This window comes from Phoca vitulina, unplaced genomic scaffold (assembly GCF_004348235.1).
Source record: "Phoca vitulina isolate PV1807 unplaced genomic scaffold, GSC_HSeal_1.0 scaffold93, whole genome shotgun sequence".
NCBI lineage: Eukaryota > Metazoa > Chordata > Mammalia > Carnivora > Phocidae > Phoca > Phoca vitulina.
In genome coordinates, this window is record NW_022589796.1 from 969,837 (window position 1) to 991,562 (window position 21,726).

Here is a 21,726-nt window from a genome sequence, read left to right on the forward strand (position 1 = left end):
GACTTGATCCCAGGACCTGAGCCGAAGGCAGACGCTTAACCGAGCCACCTACCCTTCCCTGTCTCCATTAATTTCAAACAGCTTAAAATTATCAGTGTATGTTTGACAATCACGTGAATTATACTAAAAATAATTTTTTTAAAGATAAACTAGAAAGCCTCCAAATGTTTAGAAATTAAGCAATATACATCTAAATAACTCACAGGTTAAAAAAATGTCACAATTGAAGTTAGAAAATGTTTTGAAATAAATGAAAATAAAACAAATAGCCTCTTAAAAAGCAAGTATCAAAAAACAAAAAAAGGCTGGAAATCAGTGACCTAGGAAATGTCTCAGGATCCAAAGAAAATTGAAGCTAACAAATGTAAGAGCAGAGATGAATAAAATATAATTATTTGAGCCTTGAACCTAACTTTTTTTACATATAAGAAAGTATTTTTGATGATTTTTTTTTAAAGATTTTATTTATTTATTTGACAGAGAGAGACAGCCAGAGAGAGAACACAAGCAGGGTAAGTGGGAGAGAGAGAAGCAGGCTTCCCGCCTAGAAGGTAGCCCGATGTGGGGCTCGATCCCAGGACCCTGGGATCATGACCTGAGCCGAAGGCAGATGCTTAACGACTGAGCCACCCAGGCGCCCCAGTATTTTTGATGATCTTAATAACACACTGGCTTTTCCAGTAATGCACCTACCACGTAAACTAGGAATTTACCATCATTTAAGAAAATCACGTCGCAAAACTATTCATGGGACATGAAGTTATTGCACTGTTAGTGACTCTGTATATTGGTGCAAATATCTGACTACTTCACATATTAAAATATTACTTTATTATAAATCACTTTCCTTTGATTTCTTTTCTATAATAAGACAATTATAGACATCCTATACTATATTGAATAAAGTATATATTATACATGTAGATTTATTATACAGGTAGGTTATATTATCTGTGAATTTCACTTCAGAATAGTAAAGGAAAAATTAAAAAATAGCCTTTATAGAATGAGAATATTGGGTCTGGCAGGGTTGAAAACCACTAGATTTGATGATTTTCAAGGCCCTTCCAGGCTTACCATTCTGAGATTTTAAGTACCCATTATTTCTTAGAACAGGTTTGACATATTTTGCAAGTCATGTGTGGCAGGCACTATATCTGGAACAGTATCTCATTTAAATCCAATAACCCTTATAATAGATACTATCATTATTTATATGAAAGAATAAAGTCAAAGAAGTTAAATAATTTGTCCAAGTTTACATATCTAGGAAGTGTCAGTCAGTCTGATTCCCAAATGCATGTTCTTTTCACTTACTATCTCCAACAAAAAGTAAACAACACATTACTTCAGCTAGATAAGTTAAATATTAAAAAAAGAAGATAGCAGGAAGGGAAAAATGAAGGCGGGGAAATCGGAGGGGGAGACGAACCATGAGAGACTATGGACTCTGAGAAACAAACTGAGGGTTCTAGACGGGAGGGAGGTGGGGGGATGGGTTAGCCTGGTGATGGGTATTAAAGAGGGCACGTTACTGCATGGAGCACTGGGTGTTATGCACAAACAATGAATCATGGAACACTACACCAAAAACTAATGATGTAATGTATGGTGATTAACATTAAAAAAAAAGAAAAGATAAATATTATCTGTATACAGAAGTGAGGTTGTCCACTGTAAACATTTATAAGAGATCCCTGCCCAGCCATAGCAAAAAAAAAAAAAAAAAAAAAAAAGGAGAGATGGAATATACAAATACAGTAGGCAATTTTTTTTTTTTTTAAGTAGGCTCCAGGCCCAGCCTGGAGCCCAGCTCAGGGCTCAAACTCATGACCATGAGATCAAGACCTGAGCAGAGATCAAGAGTCGTACGCTTAACCGACCGAGCCACCCAGGTGCCCCCAGAGTAGGTAATATATATTTTTTTTAAATCAGGACCAATTAAGGCAGTTATAAATGGATGACATTTAAAAATATATTACAGTAAGTCTCAAGCCACGCCAAGTTCACCAAAACAATTTTTATTTCCAGTGTTTAATTGGGTATGCACACAGGCATGACACAGGTTTGGATTCATTAAGTCCTCATGCAGAATTATATTCTTCTCGATAAAGAAGCCAGTTCCATCCAGGTCACTATCTACACACCTATGTTACAACATTTATATCAAATCTGGTATCTGAAGAAAAGATACACATATAATATGTTCATTTAAGTTACGTATTTTACAGAAAGATTAAAAATTCAAGTCACACAAAACTCAAAAACTGTATTAAAAGTTTGAATATAAAACTCAGAGATCCACCTGGAATGACGAGAGAATGCAAGTTCCGTATCCACCTGTGTTAAAACTGGTAAATGTAATGAAATTTGTTACCAATAAAATGCATTCATTTATTCAATGTAAGTCATCTAATTTTAACAATATGGCACCCTAATAACCAAATGGATGTTTATGATGAGGCACTTTTGTTAGTGATGAAACCAAAAGAACAAATTTGCTGCACACTTATGCCAGCTATTTGCTTCAGGAATCTTGGGTATACACTGTGTAGTAAGTTGCAACAAATACCTTGCTCATTTGTATACAACGGTATCTAATATATTTTTAAATATATATATATATGTTCTTCTGGCTGTAGTAATGCACTGTAAAGCTATTCCACAGTGCAAAATGATGAAACCAGCCCAAATGAAGGCTGCATAATAACAATTCTGGTACAAGAAAATATTTACAGAGTTACTGGAACGTGTAACAGTAGCTTTTTATTTGCTATAGTGGACATGCCCCAGTTTAAAGACAGGGATGAAACTGTGCTTTAGTGCCTGGGGCTTCAGACAAGTTTATGAGGCTGGGCATTATAATGCTGCAGAACTAGCATTTTGGCTCATGTTCTGGAAGCTTTCTCCGTTGACTTGGTCGGGTGACTGTGGTGGTATGGAAAGAAGGGGCCTGGTGGCTGGAGCCAAGGTGCCGGGAGAACCGCCCGTGGCGGGCTGAGAAGACCAAGGTGCGTCGGCCGTGGCTCTCTCGATGGTGCCGGTGTTCTCGGGCGCGGGGTCCCCCGTTTCTGCTCTGCTGAGGTCGGAAGCACTGGTGCGTAAACGCTCCCTGGCAAGCCAGTCGGAGATGGAGAGGTCCTGGGCGGAGCATTTCGGCTTTAGCCGATTTACGGCGGAGAGCTCGGCTTCCCTCTGCCCGCCCTGCTCGTGCGCCTTCCAGAAATTCAGAACGCTGATTTCGGCCACGTCCCTGTGCCCTCCGAGCGTGTGCCGGCGTTTGATGTTTTTGCGCTTGGCTGCCTCCCCGCTGGCTTTTTGGGTTCCCACGCCGAACATGTCGTCGGCCGGCGCCCTGGGCCTCAGTTTTAACCGATCTGCGATTTTCGTTTTCCAAGTGGGTTCCTGTTTCTCTGCCTCGCTTCTGGTGGGCGTTAGCAGACTCCCCGTGGACTTGCCCTTCTTCATGACGTCGAACACCCTGGTTATGGCGGGCGTCTCCCGGTCGCTCCTGGCGTCCCCCAGACTGCCGCTGTCGGACTTGAAGCGGGCCGACTTCTTCCTGGACAGGGTGTCGCACTCGATCAGCTTGTGGGAGCTGAAGGGCTGTCGCCGGCTGTCCAGGCTGGGCGTCAGGCTGCCCTCGGTGCAGCTGACCTCGCTGCCCTCCGAGTTGCGGCGGCCCGCCTTCCTGGCTTCTTGCAGCTTCCCTCGGAAGAGCCGGTCTGAGGTCAGCGCCGTGGGGAACACGGGGAAGTCGGTCTCGCTGTCCGTCTCCACCGGCCGGCCCTCGCTGATGAGCTCGCTCCTCTCGTCGTCCGCCTCGTCGCCCCTGCTCTCGGCCACCGAGCGCACGTCGGGGCTGAGCCGGCTGCCGTCCAGGCTGGTCGGGTAGGCGGTGGACGACGTGGTGGAGTAATCCGACGTGATGGTGCTCACGGCGGCCAAAAACTCGCCGCGCCCCGTCTCCGGACTGGTGCATTTCTGCGTGGAAAACCTGGCCAGGGACGCCTGCGAGGAAGTGCTAAGCAAAGTGCCGGAGTCGGAGCCGGTCTCTTCGAAGTGGGAGGACTTAGGGGTCGCGGGCGACCCAGGGCTCTCTCTCAGCGCCGGGAAACGACAGCTCAGCGTTGGTGACCGCCTGTGTTTCGCCCTGTGCGGCGGCGAGGGCTCTTCCGACCGGGCGCTCTCCTTTCGGGGCGGGGTCTTCTCGTCTTTCGGGGCACCGGGGTCCTTCTTGGCATTGTTTTCTTTGGAAATGGTGATCCTTTGTTTTCTGCACAATGTCTCACTCTCTTTTGTGGATTCTTCTTTAATGTCATTGTGACTCTGTTCTGTGTTTTCTTTCTTAAAAAATACATTGTCCAATTCGTCTTCTGAGCTGCTGGGTTGTGCCTTTTCTTTTGGCTTTTTCCTCTTGCGACTGGCGGCTGCAAAGATGGAGGACACAAGCAGTTCCCTGCTATACTGATCTTTTCCAGATCCCCAAGAACCCTGAGAGAAATCAGAGAAATGAGACTGTGAACACAAGGACATTATTGAGTTCTTCTGAAAAGGTCCTTCCCCAAACATTTCTTACTGAGTTAACTCTGCTAAAGCTCTAGAAGCACGGACAGAACATAGTTTTTTATACCTCCTTGTAACCTGTTCATGAGGTAAATTGTTACTTCCATTTAACTAGTTCCGTTTCTTGGCAGCTGGTGGTATTTAGCTGCTATGTCACGGTTCATACGCATCCGTTTCTCGGAGACGTATTTTGTGCTTGGAGCTGTCTAGCACTTCTATTCTTGTTAATTTCCCTGCCATCTACTGACTTCCCCTGCCTCTGTGATGCTCCACATTCTTCAGGTTCCTTAATCTGGAACACAGGTTTAGGAGTTAATATCCTGACATAGCTGAGTATAATACCCAGACATAGGTTAGTATAATTTTATGACTGACTTCAACTCTCTAATTACAGACACCATATGATACACATATTGTATCAGATAAACTCACTAAGGGAAGTCTCTGGTCTTCCATTAGTTCAGCCAGACTGGATCTTCAGACTTGCCTTAGGCAAATCAGGTTGGTAATGGGTCATTTATCTCAAGGTAACAACAAAATCAGAAAATTCAAAGAACATAAGGTCAATTAAATATCTTAAATCCTTACCACAGAAGCACTATCATTGATACAGTTGTAGTGCAGTCTACTGGCTTCGTTAGCTATGCGTAATAGGTTCTTGATCACAACTATTTAACTCGTTTGCTCATGATGCCTATCTGCTAAGTGAATGGTGGTGGTGGGAGTCAATAACCACTTGCTCGTTAACCACAGACCATGTAAGACAAGCAGGAAGTCAGGAAGTATGCTGAGTAATAGAAGCAGAAAGTAGATTTCTCTATGGTCATAAACCTCCTAGACAAACTAAAACTACTATTTTGAAGTCTTGAAAAAGTAAAAACTTAGGCTGTTGTAGTAAACAGGATTCACCAAAATGAAATTGCAGATTAACAGAACTTTGTTTCTACAAGCAGGAAAGGATTTCCTGATTATCCAGTACACTGCTAATTGGTTATCACATTTTAACACCTTCTGCTGAAGACAGACTAAGACATATTAAGAAATACGCATCTAAAAAGAGGGAAGGAAGAAATTTCAAACAGGTCTGAAATCTCAACTCCAAATCTACATTGAAATCTGAAATCTTATCTTCTGACGCAAAAAAAAAAAAAAAAGGAAACTGTCCCAGATTAAAGCAGCCCTAAAGAAAAACGACAATAAAATGTAAGGAATGATCCTTAATTTCATCCTGTATGGGAAAGTAAAAAACAATTTACATTTACATTATTGGAACAATTGGGGAAATTTGTGTAAAAACTCCATTACAAATAGTAATGTTGTGTACTCATGTTAAATACCTGGGTATGATAATTACACTGTGATTATACAGAATGCCCTGTTCTGAAAACCGCTACTTAACCAGACATTAGGGCGGCAAGAGAAAACAGAAAGAAAATGTCAAATCAGGTCAACTTTTACTGTGACATCTATAGTGACAAATAATATACTGTATTTATGAAAATGGTGCCCAAACTCAATGTATGCATGCTGAAGCATTTAAGGGTAAAGTGTTATCATGTCTATAAGTAATTCTCAAATAGCCAACCCCCCAAAATTATATATATCAAGATTTACCAAATGACAAATCTAAGGCAAAAGGTTTGGGTGCTAACTATTATTCTTGTAACTTTTCTCTAGGTTTAAAATTTTTCAAAATAAAAAGCTGGGGCAAAAAGCCAGTAAAAATCACAGGGTAAGTGATAATGAATGATATGATATGATTGGAATATTTTGTAAAATTTCCTGCAAGAATTATAATTTAATCATATACAACCTCATTAAGATATTTATGCATGATATGTATGTCTCATTTAGAGACATGTAGAACGAAGTTGTAAGAAATTTATTGACAATTCTAGCTGCTCCTGTCTCAGCAGATCAAAGTTTGGACAAATCGGATTAATACAAAACTTTCTAAGAGTAAGAACTTCTCAGAACTACTCAAAATGTGTAATTGGTAGTGTCAACGGAACACAAATTATGTAAAAATACTGATTTTCCTGAAAAGAAGGCAAGAATATATATTTTCATAAGAATGTGTAGTGGTAACGAAATCTGTACTAGTATTGAAATATTTACAGGTGAAGTATGATGCTTGGGATTTGTTTCAAGGTAGTCCAGGGGGAGGGAACTGAGGTGAAGTGTACATGAAACAAGATGGCCCACCCACATATTGTTGAGAATGGATAATGGTTCCATGGAGACTCACATTCTACCATTTTCTCTGCTTTTGTTCATATTTAAGAACGAATAAAGTGTCTACTCATATTAGGCTAAACTATGCGGAGAAAAAACCCAACATTCCAACTCACAATCCAGTGTTCTACCACAGTCTAAGAATTCATTTTTCCCTCTCAAAGACTTTGTTGAGAGGGAGGCACTTGTAGCCTAATCGTAACAATCAGCCAAAAGGAAACTCCCCCACTGCCAAATAGTTCAGAATTGTATGAGACCATTTACCTTAGATTTTGTTGAGTCACTAGTAGCTGAGTCTGTAAGAAGTTAAATAAAACATGGTCAGTATTAGTCAATCTTTACTGCTTTCAACAAACAATGCAAAACTTATGGAAAAGACAGGCACAGAATGAAATGAGAAAGCAAAACTCAAACAGAACAAGAGAACACAGTGGATAGTCAGAGCTCACAAAGATGCAAGCTGCACCACAGAAAGCCACCGCCATGAAAGGATGCTGTGAATTGTAGGCAGAATCAGCTCAATGAGAGGAATGGCAAAGGAGCCCTGTACTAAACAAAAACAGAAACACTAGTGTTTATCAAGATTTCTAAATATTAAATCTAGCCATAAAGAAGCTTGAAGACCTTTTTAAGAATTGTACTATGTACCACATCCTGTATCTGAAACTGATACACAATGTAGAACTTTCAAAGATGGTTGGTTGTCCTAGCTACAAATTGAGACACTCATACTCGGTGTGTTCACGCTGATTTTTGTCAGACTGTCAAACTCAAATTTTATAAGCATATACTTGCATGCATCTGGATGCATTAGGTAACCCTGCTTCCAGGTCACTTTGGTTTTTCAATAATGTTGATCTTTGCGCTTTAGACCCCAGTTTCATATCCGTGCAGGCAGGGATCCTTTTGACTAGTTTGGTTAAATTGCTACCAGTTTTGTAGTTATCTATCACAAATGCTATTATGGAAATGGAAAAATGGAGACCATAATTTTCACTGTCTGGCAAAAACTCAGATTATACAATTATAAAGAGGGTAGGAAGGGGCTAGCACTATTCAGGAGAAGACCAATTGTGGAATTTCGTCTTTCAACTTGAGGGAAATTGATTTTCAAAATTAATGAGCTGAGCCCCATGCCACGCCCCTTTGAACACATGGCTAAATGCTTTATGACTTTAAGAACTGGTAGACCATACCATGCTATTTCTCCTCACGGTCTGCTTCAGAAATAACAAGAAACAGCAGAAAAACTTTTAAGAAAGTAGTATTGATCTGTTTACAATAATCTTTAAGAGAAAATTTACACCACAGATCAACCGTGTTTGCATTTACAAGAATCGGGGGTTTCTGCAGACAAGGCAGCTACAGTGTGGACAGCAATCCTCCTTCTTCCTACAGCTCCAGCTGTCCATCAGGGCCACCACAGAATCCACTAGCGACATTACCGTGTGATAGACTCCTCCCACTTCGCCTGTGCAACATCAGTATAGATTTGCCTGTGTCAGTAAGTGCTGAAAAAACCCTTTAGGACTCAAACAAGAACTAGAGACAAAGGGAGAACAGCGTGTGAAACAACATGCTAGATTTAGTGCAACAGTTCGGCAGGAGAAAATTGTCAGCAAAAGAGCCTATGAAAACCGCTACTTAACCAGACATTAGGGCGGCGAGAGAAAACAGAAAGAAAATGTCAAATCAGGTCGACTTTTACTGTGACATCTATAGTGACAAATAATATACTGTATTTATGAAAATGGCGCCCATTAGCAGTTCGACATATTTCACTTGCTGCTTTTAAACAGAACATCTAGCTCAAGAATAAGAACCACTTATACAGTCTAGATCGTACTTTCTGCCATCACAGCAACCACATATTCAGTAGCATATATCTGTTTTACCTTGTGATGACTATTACATGGAAACTGTGAATTAAAAAAAAAAAGAACAGAACAGTGGTTTGCATGCTCATTTCCCTCAGAGTTCCATTCTGACAAGCAATACAATTCCATGCACTGCCAATGGCATTAGTCACTGGAAGATAATTAAGATCAATCAGAAAAGGAAGGTTCCGTTTTTTATTAGTAGAAAGGAAAAAAAAAGAAGAAGAAGGAGAAGAGAAGGAAAAAATCACAGTGAATTGTTACTTATGACTGATTCGTTCTTTCATGTTACAAGAATTTAGCTTCACCTAGAGATCAATACTGCCCAGGCAAGAGTTACCTGATACGTCTCCCGGGGAGACTCCTGTCCTTCCAATGTTGGTGAGTAAATGATCTATGTTCGGCACTGGCTGAGAGTCTACTGTGTTTTCCTCCTGCACTGCTGTCTACGGTTAATAAACAAAGATCTCTTCATCATCTCTTCAAAGACACTTTCTTTAAAATTCAAACATTTAGTAAAAGACACATTTACTGAGTGGAACACAGTTGCTTAACTTTTTACATGGTTTACATGTCATTAATTAACTACAAAATAAGCATCATACTTGTATTTTCATTCGACCAGAAACTGAGGAGCTATAGACCTGCTTCCGGGGTGCAAAGCGGACAAGAGCATACAAAGCAGGAAGCTGACGCTGTTGGAGCATCAGGAGGTATGTCCCGAATGAAAACAAGTCAGTACGAAGGCTGACGGACTATACTTACAAGAGGTTCTTCCACACCTTCTTCTGTGAAAAACCAGTCATGCTAAAATTTAAAATAAAAAAAGGTGAAAAGAGAAACTAAAGGACCCCCTGAATATATCTATATTTTGGAGGATAATATAGGAAACAAAAAAGTAGTTTTCTTAGAGAAAAAAATTGTAACCAAATTCTGTCCTACCAAATACCAGCCACTCACAAAAAAAGTATTTTCTTGGTGAGACGAAGCCTGAACTTACATGCTGGATGAGTGTCTCTACGATCTTGTACTGGTCTGGCATGTGAGTGACCATGTGGGTCATGTTGTCTTCAGATGTTCTCACAAGAGTTGGACCAAAAACTATTGCTAGGTTTCTTGGTTCCATCTGGAACAAAGGATGTTATTGAAAGATATCAGAATTTTTCTTAAGAAAGTAGGCTTAAATTCCCATTGGCGTGTCTGGCATTTTATTTCTGAAAGGTTCTTTTGATGAAAAAGAAATCAAAGAAGAACGGTTGACCGATTGTGTATAAAAAAACTAATGCTTCCTAGTTAGGCTTTCTATAAGCTAATCTACACCTAACATCTTTTTCCTGCTTTAATGACAATGTACCATGCTTAACTGGCATTCATTTTTTCCATGAAGTCTTTCGTTGCAAGCAATTGATCTGGTAGAAAACGAGTATTGCAAGAGCTGCATTAACTGACAAAAATATTAAAATCAAAGGGAAAAAACTCACAAAAGACTAGGGCAACGCTCTTCCCCTCAAAAGCTAAAAAAAAAAAACCCCAAAAACAACTAGAAAAAAATGCTTAAAGACACATAACATTTTCCAAATTTGCCCCCATAGTACATCAAAAGTGCTAATAGTTAAAAACCTAATGTCCAGAAATACTCTTTTTTGACCAATTTTTACTTCAATAAAAACTTCCAAAGCTCTGTGCTTATCCTTGTGCCAATCTGAACACCTCGATATAACATGCTTCAATGTTTGGACATTCATTTCCATGGTATTTTGTATTCCTTGTTTAATTACACAATTATCAAAAGTATAGATCCTTTGTTTTCCTTTGTTGTATCTTATAGTGTCTGGTATAATATTTTGAAGTCAGGATTTGATTAAAATGTCAAATAACTTCAACCAACCCTGAAAATATACCGCGGCGGGGGGGTGGGGGAGCGGGGATCACTGCAGAACTCAAAAAGTCAAACTGGTTTAGGGAACCACACTACTATACTATTTTGGGAGAGCCATGCACATGCTCACACATGTGCACACACACATTTTAGGTATGGTGCAAAGTGGAAAATGCACAGATCTCCCATTCTGAAGCAATCTAGTGTGTTAACTATTGTAATACATGAATCATTACCCTACAAAATAAGCATCATACGACAGAGATATAAGGAGAAATTGTGATCAAAGTCATTGTATTTTCACAGAAAGTTGACCTAGTGGAAAGAAAATGTGACTGCAGGAAGGGCTGACTTGAACTGGGCACACAGGCATGTTTCTTTTTCTCCCTTTGGAAGATGTCATCTTATTTCTACATCTGTACTGGTAAAAGTGGCTCACAAAATCAAGTCCATCTCAAAGTTCTTATGCAAAATTTTTACTAGGTTCTTGTCTACTATGATTTTATTTAAGTTTGTAGACTAATGATCACACACATTATTATTTATGTGTATACAGTCGTATTTATTATGTGGGTATAACCGAGTTTTTAGCTGGCTCCTACATAAAACTAATAAATAGTGCACCGTTTTATTTATTCATTAATTACTTAAGGCAAATTCTGTATTTTTTGAAAGACGTTCCACAAGTGTAGTCAAATAGGTCAGGGAAATGAAATGCCCTTAGCCACCTCCTCAAGAGTCACAGTGTTAGTTAATATTGTAAAGCCACGAAAAAAATTCTCCAGTAAAGAAACCTGTTACATGTTGTTTGATTCACCGTTTTCTAAACTAATTAGACCATCAGACGCTATGTCCCCTGTACTGCTAACATCCAGCAAAAGTGATGAATGATGTAATGCGCTTTGGGAAATGCTGAAATAATTAGAAAATATTTCAGCTATAATTATATTGAGAATTTTTTGGATCCTACTGTATGAACTTCTGGAAACAGTACAATTAATTGATATAGGGTTTTTTTTTTCCTTTCTTTCTCTCACTCTCTTTTTTTCCTTTTATGCCCTATCACTGTTGAGGAAATTGAGAATCTAAAGGATATTATAACATTGCTTGTAAACTTCTCAATCTGCAGGTAATAGGGGCTGATCCCGTTCTCATACTCTAGCCTTACTACAGCTATGAGCAACTGTCTTCTGGAACATGACAGACACTAAACTGAGCCGAATGAATGCATTTTGTTCAACCTTCAGCAGGCATGACCCTTAGGAAAAGGTGACAGCAGTGTTCCTGAGCTTGTGTGACTGTTTTTTTTCTTCTCCAGAAACCAAAATGACTTTGTTTCTATATTTTTAAGTAATGCCTGAGATTTAGAAAATCACTGTTTTGCAACCTCTAAAGATATCACAGGTTTAGGCAACAATCATCAATGATGGATAAAAATGATATAAAGTTAAGATTACAACATATCAACCAAACACACTGTGTGGACATTTAGACACTGATTTAAACAAACATGGATGAAAAGACATATCTTGAAATCAATCAGGAAAAACTGAACATGAACTGAGTAGTAGATAATATTAATGGATAACAAATTTTGGTGTGTTTGACTAAGGTGATGTGATGCTATTAAACAAACAAGAAGATCTTATCTGCTTAAAACTGAAAAACAAAAAAGAAAATGTCTGTCAGTTTTCCCTGTATACTGTTTGGTACATTTTGATTGTTGTATTGTGCAAAAGTATCGCAAATGTACAGATGAAAAATAAAAGTAAAATTTTTTACTTTTCATTTTTCTTGCTGGATAAATGTAAAAGGAAATGTCTTTTAAAAATGGTGGCAATTGATAATTTGGGATCTTTTGCTATTAAGAGTGATCTTTAGAGGGGCTTATTGGCCAACAGGGTGTATTTTAGAGCTTTTGTTGAATTATAACCGTGATTTTAACTGACATGAAGCAACAACACGTATCTTTCAAACGAAAGCCCCTGAAAGCACACCTCTTCAATATGTACTTTACACACCTTATTTTTTTCTGAATTTTCTGCCACTGTCTTCAGATGAGCAGAAAGGAACTTCAGAGTTTCATAATGATGTTCGGGCAAATCGTGAATCTGAAACATATTATTTTCATTACGGATTTAGAGGCTGAATTTCAGTTGCACCTCCAAAAATATAAAATAATACCTACTAGTCTTTTTAATGTTTTCAGACGGTCTAGAGGATCTTCTTTACGATTGGCCTCAATAAAGTCGGCATATTTATCTGACAACAACAATAAGAAGAATAAAACAAGTTTATCTTAAATTGCTTAGGTGAGTTGTGATCGAGATTTCCTTTAAGTTTTGACTTCAAAACCCAATACAAAAACTTAAATGTAGTGATGACCCCAAATGGCCTTTGAAATGTAAGTCTCCAAAACAGCTATCATTTTTAATGACCCTCCAAGCCTTATCATCAAATAAAATTCCCTAAAATGTGAGTTCTCTGAGAGTACCATCCTATATTTATAGTCTCCACTCTCTTTTGTCCCCCAACCACAACATCAAGAACAGTGTCTTATATAAGTTAAATATTTGGCTTGACTGAAAAAATGTTTTTCTACTAACTGTACTTTATTATGCCTGAAGACTTTTGACAGAGAATAATACTATATTTTTAACTTGACAAGCAAACATGGATGAACAGGATAACTTATATTTTACTGAACCTAAATAATTTTATAAATTCTTATTTTTCATTGAAATTTATTTGGAGGGAAAAAAAATCTGAATGACCAAAAAATAGCCATAATTATGCTTTATAGAGAAGTAACAACTAAACAAAATCTCCTGCATTCTTTGACAAAATATTAATATTTTATGGCTTTCCAACAATGTAATTTTAAACTGTTTCAACTGGTATCTTTTGTGGGAGTTCACTCACCATTTGTGAAAAGAGGTTCAGGGAGTTTTCTGAAGAAGGATTTTAGTAAACTGCTTATCACATTCAAATCTCGCCATTTCTAGGTGTACAGAATAGAAACATGGCATTTTTGTAGTCAATACCACCAAAGGGGAAAAAAAAACCCCCACCAATCAGGTATTTGAATAGAAATAAACACACTTACATCATCTTGTATGTCAATATCAGCCATCCCCTTATTGAGTTCTTCTTGCATACTTGAAATGGCTGCGTTATTTCCAGGAACTCTATAAATACCTGTATACTCAAGACCTCTTTCTTCAACTAATTTGCAACATATGTCAACTATTAATGGAATATACTGCAAAACAAGAAATAAATATTTTATTTAATGCAGCACAAATGTTTATATTTGTTAGTAGATGTATATCGCAGCTAAGAGGCCCTTTCCATCCAAGAGAAAATACATACATTGCTGCTATTTGATAGAGAGAAAATGCAGAATATAGACATTGCAGAACCAGGAATAGATTAGAAGCAGCAAGAGAGATCTGGGACAGCAGGAGGAGAATAGGTCAAGAGAGAGAGAGAAGGGTCCCCAGGGAGACGAACGTCGAAGAGGAAACGAGGCAAGTCTGAATGAGAATGTGGGAACAGCACAGGTGAATAAAGGGAAATAAAGTCCAAAAGAGAAGAGTGGGAGAGAATAACATCAAGCAACTCATGACACGAATCCTAACATGGACGCTATACACACACACGCACGCACGCGCACGTGCACACATGCACATTTACATTTATTACACTTTCTTAATCAGGTTCTTGTTCTCATCCTTCTTTTAAGGTGCTAAAAGCAGAAACACACATGATTTGAAAATGAACTCTTAGCATTTCAGATACATTCCTAATGGATGAATCATTACTCTATTTCAGAGTCAATATGTTAGAAAAAGAGCATTATAGATAAAATTATTCAACACACCCTTACGGGTCAGCAATGCTTAGGGAAGCTGGGTGGGCTATGAAGAGGAAGATACTCAGCAGATTAACGATACTCTGTGTCATCTGAGGGGCTGTGTACTCAGGTCCTATAATGCCTACAACTGAACTAATGACCAGAGGGGAGTCCGGGCGGCTGGGGTCTCCTACCCGATTGGTATGTGCTGGTGGGCAGTCATCCAGTCTGACACCGAACGTTCCTGTAGCAGTGGGCTTTTTTTCAAATGTCTTTCTCATAATACTTGGAATGCCTTTTCTCCATGTGCCTTTGTCTTTTGGGGGACTGGTATCATCTTTTGATTGTTATGCAAAAAAAAAAGACAGAAGAAGAAAATGGAAACAAGCATGTTTAAATCACGACTTTAAAAGCCCTTTATCGAGATTGATATACATCAGAGTCCTATACTATAAATGATAGGTCCTATATTTATCAAAATACTGTATTATATTCTCTTCCTAATATAGCATTCCTTTTAACCTCCCATATAATTTAATGGGAATCAGTTATGCTTTTCTACCCTTTTACAATCTGTACCATGGTTTTCTTTAAAACAGTCAAGAAAATAGGATCAACGTGACATCTTAATAGTGAGATTTTAGCAAAAGGAAACATGATGGTTTTACCTCAAAATAACAGTGCCTCGATCCTCTGCATTAAATCTGTAGTGTCTTTTATGTAGATGTATATTCTCCTTCACTTCATCTTTATTATAAGACAAAGACTCATCTTAAGGGAAAGCCCCATTAGCCTAGACCGGGCCCAAGGTGACCTCTGAGCTAGCTCACAATGGGCTGAGGTCAGCAGAAACGGTACAGAAAAACATGGAATACTTTCTTTCTTCTTTCTTTCTTTCTTTTTTTAAATTTTTTTTACAGAGGGCAAGAGAGAGGGTGGGGGGGAGACACAGAGTGGGGAGCAGCAGAGGGAGAAGGAGGGAGAGAGCATCTTAAGCAGGCTCCATGCTCAGCATGGAGCCCGACACAGGGCCCCATCTCATGACCCTGAGATCATGGCCTGAGCCAAAATCGAATCGGATGCCTAACCAATTGGGCCACCCAGGTGCCCCATGAAATACCTTTAAAATCCCAACTTTAACCCATCATCTTTGTTAAATTTATCCAGGAACACTAACATCAGTACCTTTACTGAGAAGTTTCCTCTCTGACTCTTCCTTGGGAGAGTGTGGACTTTGGGTCTTTGGCTCTGATTTAGCACCAAGCAGAGTCTGCCGAATGCTGAGACTCTGGCGAGGTGTTTTTGGCAACTGTTCTGCTTTGCTGCTGAAAGAAATGAACATTTCTTAACAACTGTGTGTTTTACATCCAGAATTAACTTGTAGGCGTGGTGGGATTCTCACCTCATCAGACTGTTATATTCTTTTATTCTTCGGCTGATTAGATCCCTGTTAGTCACTCCAGTGTCCTACAGAAGAAACAGGAGGTAAGAATACAAAGTCAGCTTGAAACATAAATCGGGATCCCTGCTTTTTTGAGGCTCTCTACTGTACTGCGCTGCTTAGCCAGGACAGTTCCTATACTCTCAGTGGGTATGTTTTAAAATCTCTGTTCCCCATCACCATGCAGTATCACTGTGCAGGAAATGATCCAAGTGCCCCCCCACCACTGCCAAAAGAGCTTTCTGTTTATTTTTTGTACCCCTACAATCCCTAGAATAGTACCAGCAAGCAGCAGGTGCTCAAACTTCCTGATGTGACATTTTTTATAAACGACTGGGAAGCAGCGGGGCAGTTTTTTTCTCTAATCCCAGAAAGAATGATCAGCATTTCAAAATAATACAGTTGGATAAAAGATGGAAAAATACTGTCAAAATCTGTTAATGATGAATTTATAGGAGTAGTGAGACAGAGGGTCATTTAGTATCAGAAGTGGCACTTAGATTATCAGAAGAGAAAAAGCTCAAAACTGGGCTTTTCAACCTCAAGAGATTAACTTCTATAATGCTATATGGTAAACTCGGATTTCACCATGAACTGATGATTTTTTTTCTACCAGTTCTAATTATACACTGACATGTATCCTCAACTTTTTTTGTTTGTTTCATTTTGATTATAATGAACAATAAAATTTACAAATACAGGCTTTGGAGTTAAACAATTTCGAGTTCAAATACTCTTCCTACTTACCAGGTGAGAGATTAATATCTAGGGTGAGATCGTAGGCCCGGGTTTAAATCCCAGCCCTGACACTTACCAGCTGTGTGACCTTATGGAAATTACATAACCTCTCTTTGCCACTGTCCTTGTTTGCAAAATGGTGATGACAATACTAGGACACATTCATATGGTTGCTGAGACTTATTCATGTAAAATATTCTTACTTTCCCTGTTTACTTTGAAGAAATTCAGCTCTGATGCCCTCTTTACAGTGCTGGTTATAGAACAAAGATTGTATTGACACGGATCTGGTGTTAATTTTTTAACCACAAACATGGTAGGGTGTAAACTATCAGAGAAAAAGGCACAGTCATTTTTCCTGTGACCTAAGTTTTCATAATTTGAATTGGACATAATTGGAAATGACTATATTAGAGAACATACTCTGCATAAACTTACAGTTAATAGGGGCGTCCCTGTGTCTTGTGAGTTAGGGGAAAAGAATGTTGTGCACTTTTTTTGTCATAACAATGAGCACAAAAAGTGAGAACAACATGTAAGAAAAACTGTGTTAATGATATGAAAAGATACTCTTGAGCAAAAGCTAGACTTAATCACTGCCGAATTTGCTCTGTCAAGTTTATAATTACACTAGAAATACTACATTATCAATGAAATTCCTGTTGTAAAAAAATACCTTGATGGCTGTGAGCCAGAAACTCTCAAGTCCCTAAACATTCCCTATTAAAAAGAAAAACTGGCTTTTCATATGATTTCTGACAATGCGAGTTTTCTTAGAAGCCAATGACTGTACTACAGCCCGTTCTATTATATTCTCAACTGAGTATCTCCATGAAGGAAAATCCTCATATCTGTTATGTCTTTGCATTGACACGGTAATTTGTTTTGATAAGTATTTTCACTATAACTTAAGCCCCACAATAATCCTGTCTTTGAGATAAGGAACCAGTTCTGGAATGATTTAATCATAAAGGCAATGACCAGGACTAGTACCTAAGATTTCCTGATCCTGCTTCTGAGAAAATAGGCAAAATATATGAATTATCTATTTTCGTAGTTCAGTAATGGTGATTTTCAAGTAAGTGAAAATAATATAAAAGAGGTACACCTGAGTTTTCCTTTTGATCAATTTTTCAAGTGAAAAGAGCATATTTTAATTTTTTTCAAATGTATCAGATTCTTTGAGTCTTCCTAAGAAAAAAGTGATGAAAGAATCTGGTTTTATCAACAGCATTTTGAGCACACACCTCCTCGTTGAGGTTGCTGCTCTCCTGGATGGTCTTGATCCATGCTAGCATGTCGTCTCTGTCTTCAGCCTGAAATAGGCATTCACAGTCTGATGTGGTAAGTCGAAACACATTTTTCCTCTTGGTCTCACTGTAAGAGATGTCTATTAAGCACGCATTGACGCTGATGGGCTGCTCTTCTTCAGATGGAGTCATCTGTTCTCTTTTGTCTTTGTACAAGTAAAGCGAATGGCCCCGAAGCACAACGTACATCTGTTTCCACGGCCGAATACTTCCACCAACTCGCTGGAAAACACGAAACAGTTCAGGGATACTTGATGTTTGTCTAATTCTTGGTGACATGATAAACACATCAAGCAACACTGTTAACACACACACGTGTACACCCAGTGGATATAGTGGGTGTCTGCTTCACGATCATATACGTTTGTTAGGAGAGGAATGACAAACACTGGAGCATAAACCAAGCTAGGCAAGGTATTCTTATCAAAATCAAGGATGGTGAAATCTCAACTTTAATCTGGTTGGGGGAAAAAAAATGTATTGTTCATGAGCAAAGTAGTTAAGATAAACTGAATCAAGTAAGGTAAAAGAAGAGTAGCAAAATTTATAAAATACATAAAAATGCTAATAGAATAGAAAATAAGAACAAAATCTGTCTGAAAAATCTTCTGAGTGAGAGTAAGGCTTAAGACAAGTCCCAGATCATGCAAATGACAAACAACTACATAAGGAGATCCCCAAAAACAGGTATGAGTAATGAATGAAACTAACAAAATTGATCAACTTTATATGATCAAGCAACAATATCCATATGCAAGGTGGGTTTTCTTAAAAATTAAACTCTTTTGACAGTATTAAAATTTTTTTATAAATAATCTGCCCAAATATTTTAAGAAATTTTATGGCAAAGTTTTTATTGTATTGAAATCTACTTAATGAAGCATATAAATATTGTGATACTCATTTATATAACCCAGTATTTATAAAATAAAGTGAAAGGAGGAAATTATAAAGGCAATTTAAATGAAAAAACTGGGAAAAGCTAAATTAAAAATTTTAAATTATTAAAATAAAAAAAATTTTTTTAATTATTAATATGAAGAACTGCCACTCCTAAAGGAAGACTCTGTGAAAATCTATGGCTAAGAAACTATTTAAGAAAAAAAGCTGAGTTCCTTCTTAAATACCTTGATTTCTCTTTTTTGTCGGCAAAATATAAGACTGTATATTCCATTTACAGTTGAATACACAGGACTAAAAAATATAAAATTGTATCAGTGATTACAATTTTTTTAAAAAATAATTTTTCCTTTGTGTAGAAAAAGCTATTTAGAAGTGATATTTTCCGTTTTCTCTTCTGGGTAATATGCCATTTTATCTGTACAGACCGTATGTGCTATTTTGTGGGGCTGCATTTCATACACCCGCAGCAGCTGAGAAAACGCACTACCTTGCCCTTGTCAGTGATAAGTGGTCGGAAATGGAGCCACCCTTCCTTGGCAGCATCGCTGAAAACCTCTGAGGAAGAATCTTTCCTGGACCCAGAGTCTTCTGACGACTTCTGGCTGTCTGTGATCTACAGAAAAGACCAAGAAAATATAGTAAAACACCAGCTTTTTCCTTTATCAACATTTGCACTTTGAAATTGCTTTGCTGAAAAAAACACCTTTAATGTTCCAAATGAAGGGTTATTTTCGAAAAAATACTACCTTTATCAATTACAGTAGAAAAATTTCTGGTCTTATTTATTTATTTTTTTTTAAAGTGAGTTGACTACCATCATTTTTTAAAAGTTGTCTCCCGGAATTTTTAATCATTAAAAAATAACAGAAATAGTATAATTTTCTGCTTTCAAGAGCTCATATTTTAGTGAGAAAAGACAAATCGGAATAAAAAAGACAAGAAAATGATCAGACTGATTAGTACCATTTGGGAAAGGAACAAGGAGATGCAGTTAACAAATGACTGAGTCGTGGCTAGAAGTTGGGGGTGCTGTGGGAGAATATTTAAGATGAAATGTGGAGGAAAAATTTTAAAAGGGGCCATCTGTGAAAGGTCAGGAAAAAGAAAAGTTCAGGGAGAATGTATAGCTAATGAATTAAGTATGTTTACCATTATCATTTTATTTTATTCATTTTTTTAAAGATTTTATTTGAGAGGGAAAGAGCATGAGCGGGGTGGGGGGCGGAGACAGAGGGAGAGGGAGAAGCAGACTCCCCACTGAGCAGGGAGCCCAACATGGGGCTCAATCCCAGGACCCTGAGATCATGACCTGAGCCGAAGTCAGATGCTTAACCGACTGAGCCACCCAGGTGCCCCTTACCCATTATCATTTTAAATGTTCACTGTTCAGTGTGAGAGAAACAGCTAATGAATAGATTGTTTAGGGTCTTTCAGGACACAGTAGGAAGTGTGATGGGATGCGATTAGGTGATGAATCAGAGGAGTAACATTATCTGGTCCCAGTTCAAAGGTCACTCTGCGAGCGCCTGGGTGGTTCAGTGGGTTAAGCATCTGCCTTCGGCTCAGGTCATGATCTCAGGGTCCTGGGGTCGAGCCCCGCATCGGGCTCCCCGCTCGGCGAGAAGCCTGCTTCTCCCTCTCCCACTCCCCCTGCTTGTGTTCCCTCTCTTGCTGTCTCTCTCTCTCTCAAATAAATAAAATCTTAAAAAAAAAAAAAGGTCACTCTGCTTGCCACCTGGAGAATGGATTCTCCAATGTGAGAAGAGGTGTTACTGCAGGAATCCAGGTGAGGCTTGATGGTGGCCTGGACTAAAGTTAACTTAAGTGAAGACAGGGAGGAATGTAGAGCTTCAGGGTGTGTCCTGAAAGTAGAGTGGATAATACTTGATATGACGGAGTGGGGGGAAAAGAAGCCACAAGGCTAATGCCCAGATCTGGGGCTTGAACACCTGGGTGAAGTGAATTTAGTGAGATGGGGAAAACTGGTGGACAAAGATGTCTGGGGGCAATCCAGATCTCTTTGGCCATTACCGTGATTGCTTATTAAACACCCACATAAAGACATCAGCCTACATGAGCTGCAGCTTGGGGAAGAGGCCAATGCTAGCAGTGTAAACGTTGGGAGACCCCTGGTTAAGATCATGTTGGCAATGACGGTAGATAGAGAAGAAAGAGGGTCAAAACCAGTTATAGACATTCCACCATTTTAAATATTAGGCAGAGGCAGAAATGGAAACCAGCAGAAGAAAATGTTTTAGGAAGGGAACGGGAAATTGTGTTGGAGACTACTGAAAGGTCAAAGAAGTGAAAAATCGAAGATAACCATTAGTTTTGGAACCTGAACGTCCCTGGTCACCTTGGTGTGAGCAGTGTCATTCTGGTGTGTGTGGGTTGAGAAAGACGGGATGTGAGGAAGTGGACACTATAGACAATTTTTTCAAGGAGTTTTGCTGTGAAAAGTGGAAGAGAAAACAGGCGTAGGAAATAGAGGGGGATGTAGATTCAAGAGAGGTTTTTAAAAAATAGATAGTACATAGTGGAATGTGCTTCTGGGATGGTGAATGAGCCGCTGGCAAGAGCGATTTTGCAGAGGGGAGATGGGTCTTGAAAAAGTGAAGTGATAGAATCAAAGAAATGTGGATGTAGGATTTTTACAGGACCATGTTCCAAGTACAGACACTTATGCTAAGAGTAAGGAGGGGAGAAACTGTGGGCACAAATGAAGATGGCTGACATTTTTGGAGAATGTAAAACAAGGAAATTCCTATCTAACAGCCTTTGGTGTGTGTTTTCAATGAAGTATGAGGGAGGACTCGATGGGAGAGGACAGGGGTGGACTGCATGGAGAAAGGTGGAGGGGAGGCCTGAAATAATAATTTTGAGGAGAGAAAACAAGCATACAACAAGTACAGGATTGCTGG

At 38.8% G+C, this 21,726-nt stretch overlaps 1 protein-coding gene across 1 annotated transcript in view; it reads right to left on the reverse strand.

Annotated features, from left to right (window-relative positions):
* Positions 1-2,005: 2,005 nt before the first annotated feature.
* The window catches only part of ARHGAP21 (Rho GTPase activating protein 21), a 132,734-nt gene continuing 113,013 nt past the window's right edge, over positions 2,006-21,726 (reverse strand). Inside the window, 16 exon segments of the mRNA XM_032396698.1 lie at positions 2,006-2,842; positions 2,844-2,861; positions 2,863-4,494; positions 7,066-7,097; positions 9,019-9,124; positions 9,444-9,485; positions 9,679-9,804; positions 12,579-12,668; positions 12,746-12,819; positions 13,480-13,558; positions 13,664-13,819; positions 14,608-14,750; positions 15,599-15,735; positions 15,816-15,880; positions 17,840-18,124; positions 19,293-19,418. Of these exon segments, the coding sequence (XP_032252589.1) occupies positions 2,795-2,842; positions 2,844-2,861; positions 2,863-4,494; positions 7,066-7,097; positions 9,019-9,124; positions 9,444-9,485; positions 9,679-9,804; positions 12,579-12,668; positions 12,746-12,819; positions 13,480-13,558; positions 13,664-13,819; positions 14,608-14,750; positions 15,599-15,735; positions 15,816-15,880; positions 17,840-18,124; positions 19,293-19,418 (3,159 nt within the window). The 3' untranslated portion in view covers positions 2,006-2,794.